Source organism: Pipistrellus kuhlii, unplaced genomic scaffold (genome assembly GCF_014108245.1).
Source record: "Pipistrellus kuhlii isolate mPipKuh1 unplaced genomic scaffold, mPipKuh1.p scaffold_m20_p_1, whole genome shotgun sequence".
Classification (NCBI taxonomy): domain Eukaryota; kingdom Metazoa; phylum Chordata; class Mammalia; order Chiroptera; family Vespertilionidae; genus Pipistrellus; species Pipistrellus kuhlii.
In genome coordinates, this window is record NW_023425404.1 from 61,636,391 (window position 1) to 61,650,663 (window position 14,273).

At 42.1% G+C, this 14,273-nt stretch overlaps 1 protein-coding gene across 1 annotated transcript; it reads right to left on the reverse strand.

Annotated features, from left to right (window-relative positions):
• Positions 1 to 555: 555 nt before the first annotated feature.
• On the reverse strand, positions 556 to 13,810 carry METTL3 (methyltransferase 3, N6-adenosine-methyltransferase complex catalytic subunit). The gene is made up of 11 exons (XM_036448336.2): positions 13,560 to 13,810; positions 6,664 to 6,878; positions 6,172 to 6,573; positions 4,926 to 5,101; positions 3,337 to 3,553; positions 2,936 to 3,123; positions 2,530 to 2,568; positions 2,034 to 2,142; positions 1,847 to 1,912; positions 1,548 to 1,660; positions 556 to 777 (listed from the first exon to the last, which is right to left on the reverse strand). Exons 1-11 carry the CDS (start codon positions 13,657 to 13,659, stop codon positions 666 to 668), a joined length of 1,737 nt encoding a protein of 578 aa, XP_036304229.1. The 5' UTR covers positions 13,660 to 13,810; the 3' UTR covers positions 556 to 665.
• Positions 13,811 to 14,273: the final 463 nt, after the last annotated feature.

The following is a 14,273-nucleotide window of genomic DNA, read 5'->3' on the forward strand; positions in this document are numbered from 1 at the left end:
TGAAAGGCAGAACTCTACATCTTTAATAGAAGAAGTTTCACCAGTCTAAAGTTGTATTCAGTTGTGTTTGATAAGCTATCTTTAAAAAAATATGCCGGAAGTGGTTTCACTTATATAATTTACATAAGCCTATTCTCTGCACATCCTAAGCACTTAATCTAAAATGCACTTATATTACTTTTCTTGAAAATTTAAGTCAAAGAATAGACTACCAAACCACATAGTTGTAACAGAATTAGCAAATATTTAGAGCATATAGCCCTAGTGATAACCTTAAGGGAAACTCAAATCTTACCTTGAGAAATGCTGTCCCCAAGAACCCTTTCTTTATTATCATGTTCATGTAGTATTAATTACTAATCACTTTCATCCTATACTGAATAATCAATATTTTAATGCTTCCCATGCATTCATTTTGTTTGAACCCTTACCACAGCCAATGAAGTAGGTAATATTTCCAGTTTACATTATCAGGAATCATACTGAGGGATGAGTTACATGAGTCCACACACTGTTAAGTGGCAAAGTCAAAATTTGACCTCAAAACCCCTACTGCAATACAAACTTTTATTTAAATAAAAAAAGAGTTATTGTACAAATATTACTCTTCAGATGCAGTCTGCAGAGCCATAGCTATGGATGCTTAGTTCTGTGAGGAAGTGCTTCTATAGATTTTTAGGTTTAGAGATGATACCATCTGGATACCTTTGCTTGAACCGGGCGACCACATCTGGATCTAGTAGGTGGATCCCATCCAGCTGGTTTCCAAGGGTGATCCTGAAGCAAGAGGAAAGATGGGGCAAACCAAAATTCCCAGAATTAAAAGGCTTAATATTGTTAAAATATACCTTTTATTAAGACTGCCTATCATCTCATCAAATACCTATGCCAATTCTTTTTAAAAGGCCTTAATAGAATAGTATGTGGTAGCATGACTGGTTATGAATGGGCAGATTCTGATGTTAAAATAGGCAAGATCTGTGTCACTTAAGAGTTAATAACTGATAGGTAATCAGGCCTACTTTTCAAAGCTGTTGCTGACAGTGAGTATTCCTTAGATAAGTTAAATGCTAACAGCATGTCTCTTTTTTTTAAATTGTATTTTTTTAATTGAACTTACTTAAAACCTGTATGTTTTTGTGAACCAATGTCACCCAAGTAAATTCAATTAAAAAAAATTAGCAGCCTATCTTTTAAAGCTCTACTAACAGAATGAAAGATGTTAAAATTCTTGACAGATTAGATTCTTAGTAACCACCAGGAAACAGATTCAAAACATCCACAGACTAAATGAGGAATATCTTTAGGTTGTAAAAGTAGAATCTAGAGAACAGTGGTTTGAATCCTAAAACCTGTGGGGTTTCCAATGAATGTTGCAGAATCCTGTAAAACAGTCTAACATAAAATATAAGCTTAGTTGGCTTATGATCCTTCGAAGCCCATTTACAGGATACTGGAATATGATGTGAAACTCTACTAACTAACGTCCTTGACTATAAATGCTTTTGCCCATGGGGGCTAGCATGTTCTCTGGTCACCTTACTTACCAGTTGGGTTGCACATTGTGAGGTCGTCCAAATAATTCAATCTTGCGAGTGCCAGGGGATAGTCTCTCAATCATGCCATAGATTTCATCTGGTTTATGACTGGTAGAACGAACCTAGGAAATAAAGGGTCTAGCTATTTTTAAGTTACCCAAAATTGCAATTCTAGCCCTTTCCATTTATGTTTTAAGACCCAAATTTCTTTTTGAGAGCCAAATGAGAGAACTTGGGACAATAACCCTGACCTCAATAACTAGTATCAGTTCAAACGTGAAAACTTTGGATGCCTGAGAAGCACATACCTCAGCTACGATCACATCACAATCCAGACCCTGGTTGAAGCCTTGGGGATTTCCTTTGACACCAACCTGCTCACCACAAAGAACAGATTACCTTATGGAACCCAACATTCGAACTTTTTCTCAATGAGAAATCACATAATTCCTCTTTTTTGCTCCACCTAATGAATTGAGCCCCACTGCTGCTCACCAAGCAGTGTTCCTTTCCATGGTTCAACCAGTGACCTGTCCGGCCTGTCCGAATGATGCGTTGCAGTTGATTTGTCTTCACCCAGATAATTTCATCTACCCGTTCATAACTGTGGGACATAAAAAAAACTAGAGCTTTAATCAGGCTTTCACAGTTTAGGAGTAGTATTATACCATCTACTCTAAGGGTAGGGAATCACAGGAATACTCTGGGAGAAATAAACTGATTATCTATATAGCAATTATACATTTCCCCCAAAAGAGTAGTTGGCAAACTCATTAGTCAACAGAGCCAAATATCAACAGTACAACCATTGAAATTTCTTTTGAGAGCCAAATTTTTTAAACTTAAACTTCTTCTAACATCACTTCTTCAAAATAGACTCGCCCAGGCTCTGGTATTTTGTGCAAGAACCACATTCAAGGGGCCAAAGAGCTGCATGCGGCTCACGAGCCGCAGTTTGCCAACCACAGTCCCAAAAGAAAGCAACACATACCCCCAGAGGTTCAGACATTCTCTGCCCAACTCCATGGCCCTAGAAAGAAAGAAGGGTTAAACAGCTACTTTCATGCCTGTTTTTTCTTTCGCTCCAAGATACATTGTTTTCAGTAGACATTCAGTGAACATTTACATGCAAGACACCATTAAGGCAACAGGATGATTTAAGAATGTAAAAACAAAACATAGTATCTGTTCTCAGTGGCCTTACCTTTCACAAGGAACAAATATAAAGTTAAATATGATTCAATATATAATTTGTTATAAATAGGCACTAATGGGGAAAAAAGGCTGACTCAATCTTATAGTTAATAGCACAGCTAGCGAAATCCAGGATTTTATCCCCACCCAGTACTCACTCTGTACTATACCTGCCCATACTACATATCTTTGAACTGCATTACCTGCCTGTGACCCAGAGGAAGAGAAAGCCATCATCCTGCAGTACTGGTATGTTGAGCCTGCGCATCTCATCATCTGTCAGGGTCCCATAGGGCAGCTCCATGTGAATATCCCAGGGTGGGTCAGCCATCACAACTGCAAACTTGCCCAAGATACTGACGTCCAGGTAGCGGATATCACAACAGATCCACTGCATGAGGTGGTATTTGGTCATCTTCCCTTCCTCCACTCTGAGATTCATGGCCCCAGTCCCTCTTTTCCTACTCCCTTTTAAGCATATCTATCCCACTCCATTCCCAATCAGCAAAACAGATTGCTAATTATGCCCTGCTTTTCTACATGTATGGCTGTCCTATCAGATTAAGTCCATAAACTGAGATAAGTTTTCTGAGCCAACAGGTACCTGAGGTGGGAAGAGTCTGTCTACATTGGAATCTCCTCCAACACTCTGTGTGAGAGCAAGCTCCTGGCTTGGTGTCTGGTCTTTGCTCCCAGGAGCCTCAGAATCCATGCAAGCATCAATTTCATAGTGAACATATTTGCAGGTATCCATGTGGAAACATGTATTAAGGAAAGAGCAGTCACCTAATGATTCATCAGTGTGTTTATTGATGATTCGCCTGGGGAAATAAAAAGGTAAAATCAGAATCAAGATGGTGTTCCAAACTCAGAGCCAACAGTTCAATTAACAAATTGTTTCACAATTTCCTATCTACTAATTTTCTCAATTATTAGAGCTTCCTTCAAGAGTTTTTAGAGAAGGGGGAGGCAGGGGACCTGAATATTTGTAATTCACACTAATGAGTTTTAATTCCTCTCTGAGCAAAGACATAACTTGCTTATCTTATGTCAGGAAGGAAGGAAGGGCTTGCTGGTTAGAGTATAACACTGGCCTAGGAGCCCAGAGTCCTGTTTCTCCTAAGATAATCTTCTTCCAAAGAACTTTAATTTGCACTGGGGCTCAGAGATAGAAGTGCCTTGCTATTGCAAGAAAGGAGCATTAAAAAAACACACATACTTGTCCCTGGTCAGTTTTGCTCAGTGGATAGTATTAGCCTGCAGACCAACAAGTCCTGGGTTCAATTCCAGTCAAGGGCACATACCTTGGTTGGGTTGCAAGCTCTTCCCTGGCCTGGACTCTGGGCAGAGCACCTGCAGGAGGCAACTAATCGATGTGTTTCTTTCACATCAATATTTCTCCCTGTCTTTCCCTCTTTTCCACTCTCTCTAAAAAAATCAATGGAAAAATATCCTTGGGTAAAGATTACCCCCCCCCCCACACACACACACCACAAAAAAACAAAACAAAACAAACAAAAAAACCCACACACACACTTGGCATTTATTTGGGAGTCCAGCCTGTATTCCTCCGACAGAACACTACTTCTAAAAGTATACTTTCAGCCCAGTTGGTGTGGCTCAGTGGTTGAGCATGACCCAGAAACAAGAGGTCACCAGTTCAATTCCCAGTCAGGGCATATGCCTGGGTTGAAGCTTGATCCTCAGCAGGGGGCATGCAAGAGGCAGCCAATCAATGATGTCTCTCATCAGTGTTTCTATCTTTCTATCCCTCTTTCCTCTCTAAAAATAAAACATTTTTTTAAGTATACTTTCAGAATTTGGAGGTCTTTGACAAACTGTTGAAACCTTTTTCTTTTTAAAATATAATTGTATTGATTTCAGAGAGAAAGAGGGAGAGAGAGAGAGACATCAATGATGTCTCACCATCAATGATGGGAGAGAATCATTGATCCGCTACCTCCTGCATGCCCCCTATTGTGGATTGAGCATGCAACCCTGGGCATGTGCCCTGACTGTGATCTCCTGGTTCAAATGTCGATGATATACAACCAGTGAGCTATGCTGGCCAGGACATATGAAAACCATTTAATAACAGGATTAAAGACATAATCTCAATGATTAGAAGCAACGTGCTGAAAAGGAATGACTACTTCTAGGAGACCCATCCCACCTCTCTCCCTCCCAAGAGACCTGAAATGCAGCTTGCGACAGGGCCGGTCAGCATCACTGGCTTTCATGCACTCTTCCTTGGTTCCATAGTCACAGAACTCTTGCACTTGGGCCCGACCTCGTGACCGAAACTTTTCGACAATGGATTGCTCCTTGGCTGTTGTAGTATTTAATAGTTCTAGAATCTCCTGACTGACCTATTGACAGAAGAAGCTTTGAACTTAACAGGGTTTGTAGGTAAAATTAGCCCTTAAACCACCTTTGTAAATTCTACTTGATAAAAATGCCCACCAAAACCACTTATGTTAGGTACTGAACCAAGGCACAATGAACTCTACTGTCACTTTAACTGGTCAAATTCACACACCTAGAAGTAGCAAATGGAAGAGAACTCCTGTGGCTCCATTATTTATACCAAGAACCACTACACAGTAAGTCTTCAACATTGTTGATAGGTTTTATAACTTTAAATGAAAAAATATATAACAAAACTAATTTTACCATAGGCTAATTGATATAAACAAAGTTCCTAAGGCATCTCATCAATGTTATGGTGAAATAACACTGAACAAAATGACTTTGAGAACTTGCTGTACTGCCAATTCACATTGTTTAATCAATTTCTATAATTATTGGTCCAGTATTCATTTCCATTCATCCCCCCCCCCCATTCCTAAATTTGGATTCGTCTATTTAAAAAAAATTTTATTTGTTGATATTTAGAAAGAGAGGAAGGGAGAAACATCAATTTGTTGTTTCACTTATTTGTGCATTCATTGGTCGATTCTTGTATGTGCCCTGACTGGATTGAACCCACAACCTTGGTATATTGGAACAATGCTCTAACCAAATGAGCTACCCAGCCAGAGCTGGATTCCCCTGCCCTTGATCTTATGATTCTTCCAAACAGATCCAGTAACAAAGATTCTCTAAATCCAAGTTTCTAACATTGACATTATTAACATTTAGGGCTGCATAATTCTTTGTTGTATGGTTGTCCTATTATGACTGTAGGATGTTCAGCAGTATCCCTTGCCTCTACCCACTAGATGCCTGTAGCATTCTCTTTTATTGTGACAACCAAAAATGTCTCCGGACCTTGTTAAATGTCCTCTGCAAGGAGGGAGGAAGGCAACATCATCCCCTGCTGGGAACCACTGTTCTAAACCTTCAATTCTAAGAATTGCTCCTTGTGTCGGGGTAAATTCCTCTCAACCAAAGTTATAATTCCAGGTATATGTATGAAAAAATTTCCATCTGCCCCTACCTTCTTGCTCTGTTGTTCCTTAGTTGACTGTTGGTTCAGAAGACTTTCTATCTCCAGATCAACATCTGAGGCAGCATGTTTCCTTGATTTCTTGGTTGGCTCCTTGACTGTTTCTGATGCTGAAGAGGCCAGACCAGAGGCCAAAGAGCTAGAAAAGGCAGCTGCTGTTGTTGAGTCCTGTTCTGCTCGCCGCTTCTGGCCTGTGATAGTCCCTGTTACCTCCCCAGAGCCCTTTTCTGCCACAGCGACCATCATGGCCGAGAGCTTGGAATGATCAGCATAGGTCACAAGAGTAGGATGTGCATCATCTTGTAGGAGACCTCGCTTTACCTCAATCAACTCCTGAGCTGCAAACTTCTGTAAGAGGCTTTCTACCCCCTCTTGAGTAGCAGGGGCATCTGGCTGGGGAAGTAAGAGAAGGCAATAAGACACTGACCATGAACTGAAAAAAAAAAAGGGATAGATTCCAACCCTGTCTTATCAGGTCATTACCGTGGAGATGGCAAGACAGATGGAAACAGCATCAGTAGGCAATGTGAGGGACAGATCAGAGAGATGGTGTAGCAACTTCTTCTCCAACTCAGGGTCTGTAGCTAATTCAGGAACTGAAGCTGTGCTGGACTTGGAGCCACCAGAAGTGGGTACAGTAGGCACTGGGCTGTCACTGCGGAAGGTTGGAGACAGTGCTGCCTCTGGATTCCGTAGATCTAAGGATGAAGAGAATATAAACTGCAAAAGGGTTCCGTGGCTGGTTTGGCTCAGTGGATAGAACATCAACCTGTAGATTGAAGGGTCCTGGGTTTGAGTCTGGTCAAGGCCACATGCCTGCGTTTCCAGCTCAATCCCTGGTGTGGGGCATGTTCTCTCATTGATGTTTTTATCTCTCTCTCTCTCTCCCTTCCTCTCTGAAATCAATAAATATATATATTTTTTTAAAGAGGCAACTGCCAGCCTATATATTTCTCAGGAGTCAAATTCTTCAGCAATCACAGTATACAGTTCTTTCATTTCATGCGGGAAATCCTCCGACCAAATTTAGCACTAGATTAACTTTTCCTCAAACATATTTAAGCATTCATTCACTGCTTTGCCAGGATAATGCTCAGTTTTCTAGGAAGAGCTTACCTTTTCTCTATTGAATGAGAATTTTCATAATTCCTTGTCCTTCATGTATTTTATAGGAAATGAGCAGCATGGTAAATTTAAATGTCCATACCAACTCCATTCAAGCTATTCTAAGTGACAACTGGTATAATAAACCTGAATTTAAAAGCCAGAATTTTTTTTTTTTTTTTTTTTTTTAAACCAAAGCCACAACCCATCCATAATCAGCTCTGGCATCTGGATGGCCTTCAGACTTGTCCTACTTTATTTTTATTTATTTATTTTTTAAATATATTTTTATTGATTTTGTACAGAGAGGAAGGGAGAGAGATAGAGAGTTAGAAACATCGATGAGAGAGAGTCATCCATCAGCTGCCTCTTGCACACCCCCTACTGGAGATGTGCCCACAACCAAGGTACATGCCCTTGACCGGAATCGAACCCGGGACCTCTCAGTCCCCAAGCCGATGCTCTATCCATTGAGCCAAACCGGTTTTGGCATATTTTCAACAACTTAAAATATGATTAAATCTCTCTGAGGAATGGAGTTTAAATTTTTATGAATTAAGGCCACTAGACATCAGAAGATCTACAAATGACAGTGTCAGAGGTTAGAATAATGGAACCTTTAATATCAAACTTAAAAATCTTATAATTTGCTGAAACCTAGTTACAAAATATTTCCTGACTGTATTTTTTTTTTAATCTATTTTTGCCCTAACTAGTTTGGCTCAGTGGATAGAGCATCGGGCTGCGGACAGAGTGTCCTGGGTTTGATTCCAGTCAAGGGCACATACCTTGGTTGCAGGCTCCTCGGACCTTGACCCTGGGTGGAGACAACCTGTTGCTGCGTTTCTCTTACATCGATATTTCTCTCTAACTCTCCCTAAAAATCAATGGTGAAATATCTTCAAGTGAAGATTAACAAAAAACAAATATATTTTTATTGATTTTTAGAGAGGAAGGAGATGGAGAAATATTGATGTGAGAATGACACATCAGCTGCCTCCTACAAGGCCCATACTGGGAATTAAACAGGCAACCCTTTGGTGCGTGGTCCTATGCCCAACCAATTGAGCCACACCAGCCAGGGCCAGATGAAATATTAAACTCAGGACCTATACTGGAATTCTGTTAAATATCCTAATATATAAAGAGCCAGGGGCCATCATGACCAAAATAACAGGAAGGACGACCCAATAAGGCAGGCAGGGGGTTTAGTGAGGGATGACCAAACGACTGAACAGCAGGCTGCATGGGGAGACCAGGCCGGTAGGGGGGGGGGGGGGGCAGTTGGGGACAACCAGGCTGGCAGGGAGGGGCATTTGGGGGCCACCAGGCTAGTGAAGGGGGCAGTTGGGGGCAACCAGGCCGGCACAGGGGGCACAGTAAGGGGCAACCAGGTTGGCAGAGGGCAGTTTGGGGCAACCAGGCCAGTGGGGAGGGGCCACTTAGGGCAACCAGGCTGATGGGGGGGGGGGGAGGCAGTTTGGGGCGACCAAACTGGCGGGGGGGGGGAAGGGGGGCAGTAAGGGGTGACCAAGCCAGCAGGGGACACAGTAGGGCGACCAGCTCGACAGGGGGCAGCTGGGGGTGACAGACTGGCAGGGGGCGCAGTAAGGGGCAACCAGGCCAGCAGGGGGCAATTGGGGATGACCAGGCGGGGGGCAGGGGGCAGTTAAGGGTAACCAGGCCAGCTGGGGGGAGGGCAGTTAGGGTGACCACGCTGGCAGGGGGGTGCAGTTAAGAGCAACAAGACTGGGGGGGGGGTTGGGGTGGACACGACAGTTGGGGGCAACCAGACTGGCAAGGGGGCAGTTAGGGGGTAGATGATCAGGCAAGCAGGGAGATGAGCAGTTAGGAGCCAGTGGTCCCAGTTTGTGAGAGGGATGTCTGACTGCTGGGATCGGGCCTGAACTGGCAGTTGGACATCCCTGAGGGATCCTGGATTGGAGAGGGTACAGGCTGGGCTGAGGGACTCCCCTCCTGTGCACAAATTTTGTGCACTGGGCCTTTAGTAAGGTATAAATGAGGCATTAGTTTACATGTAAAAATATTTTTATTACTTGCAAATTTCCACTCTCATGGAACTAACTTTAGTAAAATTTGACTCAGAAATTCCAAGGACATTAGAGCAGAACTATACCAAAAAATTTGCTGTAATACTTAATGTTTTATGAAAATAAGTTATACACTATTTGGAAAACAGATTCCACAATTCCATATTAGCTGTAAATATTAAATAAATTGACATAACTTTCTTCACCTTGCTTACTTATAATTCCTTTATGTTCTGCTGAATCTTGACTAGAACTTAGATGAACTGATAAAAGTTCCTTGTGGCACAAAGGTGTCATACCCATGGAAGAATCATGGAAGCACTTTGAAGATCAGGATGAGAGTTTGAGAGCAACTGACTTAAGCTAAAAATACGTATTAAATTTAAGTGACAGTTACTACCCTGTTTCCCCGAAAATAAGACAGTGTCTTATATTAATTTTTGCTCCCAAAGATGCGCTAGGTCTTATTTTCAGGGGATGTCTTATTTTTCCATGAAGAATACGGTACACATTTATTGTTAAATGAAAATAAAGGAAATTTATTACCTGTACGGTAGTACGGTAGTTGTCAACACAAACCAGAAAAACTGTGAATCCTACAGTATCAAGAATTTACTCGTTTATTCAATGACAATCATGTCATCATCTTCTGGAACATCATCATAACAATCCAATTCCTGAATTTCCTGTGACTCCATTTCTTTCAGAATCAGTGGACCAAATCTCTCATGTTTAGCAATAGCATTCTGAGACAGAGCCTGGGGGGAGGGAGAGGCGGCGCTTATTTTTGGGGGGATGCCTTATATTTCACTCAGAAGGAAACCTGTAAGTAGGTCTTATTTTCAGGGAAACACGGTATTTAGCTTACTTGAAAAACTATAGGCAAAACTCCTGCATTGAACAGGACTGATTTGGTGATCACTGAAATCCCTTGCAATTCAGAGATTCTACAAATCTAATACATTTGAGCTAAAATACCCCCATTATATTTTACACTAGAATCAAACTGATTTTTTTTATCAGTCAAGTTTAAAATTCTTTTAAAGTAAACAAAAATTTCTTTAATTAAGCAACCCAACTAAGAACAATCAATGGTAAATTTCATTAAGGAAAAAAAATACAAGGTGCTTTAAAATGAGGATTTCATGCATAGCATCCACAAATTTATATATTACTGGAAGCCCGATGCATTTAGGCACGGGGGGGGGGGGGGGGGTTTGGATAGAGCATCAGTCTGTGGACTGAAAGGTCCCAGGTTCGATTCCGGTCAAGGGCATGTACCTTGGTTGTGGGCACATCCCCGGTAGAGGGTGTGCAGGAGGCAGCTGGTCAATGTTTCCCTCTCATCGATGTTTCTAGCTCTCTATCTCTCTCCCTTCCTCTCTGTAAAAAAAAATTAATAAAATATATTTAAAAAAACACAAAAAGATTTTACTTTTTCCAGTTAGTAACCAAATTTAGATCTTCTTTGAGTAATGTGTAATTTTTCTTAAAGGAAGCAATAAGTCTGTAAAATGAACTATTTTTTTTTTTTTTTTAGTTAATCCTCAATCAAGGATGTTTTTCCATTGATTTTTAGAGAGAGTAGAAGAGAGAAGAAGAGACAGAGAGAAACAGCAATGTGAGAGACACATCAATTGGTTGCCTTTGTATGTGCCCTGATAAGGGCCTGGTATGAATCTGCAACTGAGGTATGTGTCTGGACGAAAAATCAAACCAGAGATCCTTCAGCCAACACTCTAACCACTGAGCAACTGGCCAGGGCAAGCCCTGCTATTTTTAATGCAGGCTTTTTCAGAAAGCAAAGTTTTTCAGGAACACACACATATGTATATAATAGAAATGCCTTGAATCATATCTTTCCAGAATGCTGTTTTTGAAAAAGTTGATGAAATACTTTAATCCCAATTATAGTAGTCTATAATAAATTAAGAAGCAATTGGGTACCCAAGCCAGGTAGTTCAGTCGTTTAGAGCATTATCTGATAAACCAAGGTTGCAGTTTCAATCCCTGGTCAGGGCACATACAAGAATCAACCAATGAATGCATAAATAAGTAGAACAAATTAATGTTTCTCTCTTCCTTCCTCTCTCTATAAAATCAGTAATTAAAAAAAATAAAAGAAGCAACGGGTCATTTGTCTATGATAGTGATTTGTTGTATTTTCTATCTAAAATTGATATGCATGTCGTCTGGCCAGCTTTGGTTAGAGAGTCAACCTGTAAACTGAATGGGTCCCAGGTTCAATTCTGGTCAAGGGCACATGCTTGAATTGAAGTCTCGATCCCCAGTGTGGGGCATGCAGGAGGCAGCCAATCAATGATTCTCTCTCATCACTGATGTTTCTATCTCCTCCGAAATCAATTAAAAAAATTAAAAATAAATAAAATAAAATTGATATTCATGTTTAAAAGGCTCAGAAACAGAGGAAACCAAAGAATAAGAAAAAAAAAAACAAAACAGAAAATTGATGTACAAGAGGTCAAAGAACTGAAGTTTATATATCAAGGAAAAAAAGTCTTCCTCTTGTGTAATTCAGTAACTACTCCAATGCTTGACTACTAATTAATCCATGACCATATGACTTGCACCTCTTCTTCCACTCATCCTACCCTCTTAACTTATTTTTTAATTATCTAAGTACAATATAGCCCTCAAAACCAAATTCCAGCCCTAGTCAGTTTGGCTCAGTGGATAAAGCATCAGCCTGTGGACCAAAGGGTCCATCCAGGGTTTGATTCTGGTCAAAGGCAGGTACCTTGGTTACAGGCTCCTCCCCACCTGGGTCCTTTCTCTCACATAGATGTTTCTCTCTGTCATTCCCTCTCTCTTCCATTCTCCCTAAAAGTCAATGGAAAAATATTCTCAGGTGAGGATTAACAAAAACAAATAGAAATAAATAAACAAAAAATAAAGGTGATTAAATGTTAAAAAAAAAAATTTTCAAGTACCAACTTCTCCATCATTGCCTTCACTGACTAAACCAATTCTTGTTAGTTCTTTTTTTTTTTTTTTTTAAATATATTTTTTATTGATTTTATACTGAGAGGAAGGGAGAGATAGAGAGTCAGAAACATTGATGAGAGAGAGTCATCAATCAGCTGCCTCCTGCACACCCCCCACTGGGGATATGCCCGCAACCAAGGTACATGCCCTTGACCGGAATCGAACCCCGGACCCCTCAGTCCCCAAGCCGACGCTCTATCCATTGAGCCAAACCGGTCCCGGCAAATTCTTGTTAGTTCTCTCACTGCACTCTTGTGGAAGCATTCATGTGGCCTTTTACATGCATCATACTCTTTATCCGCAACTAAATTTCAAATTCCTTGAGAGCATGGTCCATGTCACACTTATTTTGTCTAACTACACTCATGCACACTGTAGAACTCAACAGACATTTATTTATTATGGTGTGGGAGTCCTGGCAGGGCATCTAGTTCCAGGGGCCAGAATGTGTGCATGGTCCTGATATGTTAAGACAAGATTTAGTGATGGATTTGAATAGACTGAGAAACACTGAAATAACCTATATAACAATAGTGGTACAGAGATTCGCTATTCTTGTACATCTTTTATCATTGATTTGTCTTAGATAATTCAGGGGATCGTGCTGGGAATGGGTGGTGAGGTTCGTTTTACTATTGTGACACAGAAGCGGGGCTGGGGGATTAAAAAACAAACAAACAAAAACAAAAACAAAAACAAACAAAAAAAACTAATGCTTTCAGATTCCAGCTCCGTGTGTAAATGACGGAAGCATCGCCAGCTCCTCCGCTGACGGAGCCTCACCAACTCTGCGGGCCCCTGACCTGGGCACGGGTAACAAGGCCCAGCGCTCGCTCACGGTGCCCACAGTCGCAAAGAAAAGGCCACTGCAAATCAGTCACCAGAACCGAGGGGAGAGCAAAGCGCCATGGGAGCCACAGAAAGAGAGGGCTTTCTGTTTCCAGGAACGGGGCTGAGAAGCCTAGCAAACCAAACGGGACGCTCCTGGAGACTGAGGAGGGCTCAGGCAGGGCGGGCATGGGGCCCGGGCGTCGGTGCGGGGAAAGCGAACCGAGGGACCCGACGCCCGGTGCTGCCGAGGCGAGGGAGGGAGTGCCAATGCAGGGGGCGTTAAAGACACAGCCACGTGGAGAAGGGCTTCCACTCGGGAGCTGTCTTTTTCTCCGGGTTCCCTCCCACCCAGCCCGGCCCACCACCGGCCGGGGACACGCGACTCACCCAAGTGCCCCGAGTCCTGCTTCCGCCTCCGCTGCAGCCTCTCCCGCAGCGAGTCCAGCTGCTTTTTGTGCGCCTGGATAGAGCTCCACGTGTCCGACATCCTTGTCTCCCAGCCTGGGTAAGCGCGGGAGACTAGCACCTCCCCGTTGAAGCTCCCGGGGAAAAAAAAACAAAACTAATTCTCACACGGACCCTCCAAGGCTAAACGAAGAGAGATCCCGGCGTTTCGCTAAATGAAAAGCCACTTCCGGTTCCGCGCAGCGTTGACGCCGAAACAGGAGCCATCTTAAGTGCTGGCAGGAGGGCGGATGTTTTCTTATTGGCGCTCTCGGGTGCTTCCGAGTGCAATGAGGCTGTGGTCGCCATCTTGGTGCCTGGCAGAGCGGCCATGTTGCTTACAGGCGCGCATGCGGCCATGTTGAATATAAGATTAGTCTTGAGAGTTGACTAAGACAGTACTCCTAGAGCGGCAATTGTAAGATATATTTAAAATGAGGGGTCACGAATTCCTCCAACAGTTTGATACATACCTTTCCCCCTGAAGGTGGTGTAGGTTTATGTTTCCATGCATTCGTTTACAACCATAGCTATTAATTAGTTCCAGTCCATGGGTGTGTGTGCGTGGGCACACTTCTCTGAGGGAGGAAGAGATGAAGCAGTGATATTATTATGAGGTATCTAGGTATATTCCCACTTTTCTTTTTTTTTAATGTA

Excerpts from the sequence above, each read along its gene's own strand:
- METTL3 (XM_036448336.2), bottom strand. The coding sequence starts at position 13,659 with ATGTCGGACACGTGGAGCTCTATCCAGGCGCACAAAAAGCAGCTGGAC. Across the intron at positions 1,913-2,033 it reads ATGGAAAGGAACACTGCTTG|GTTGGTGTCAAAGGAAATCC; the intron begins GTGAGCAGCAGT and ends TGTGGTGAGCAG. Across the intron at positions 778-1,547 it reads CACAATGTGCAACCCAACTG|GATCACCCTTGGAAACCAGC; the intron begins GTAAGTAAGGTG and ends CTCTTGCTTCAG.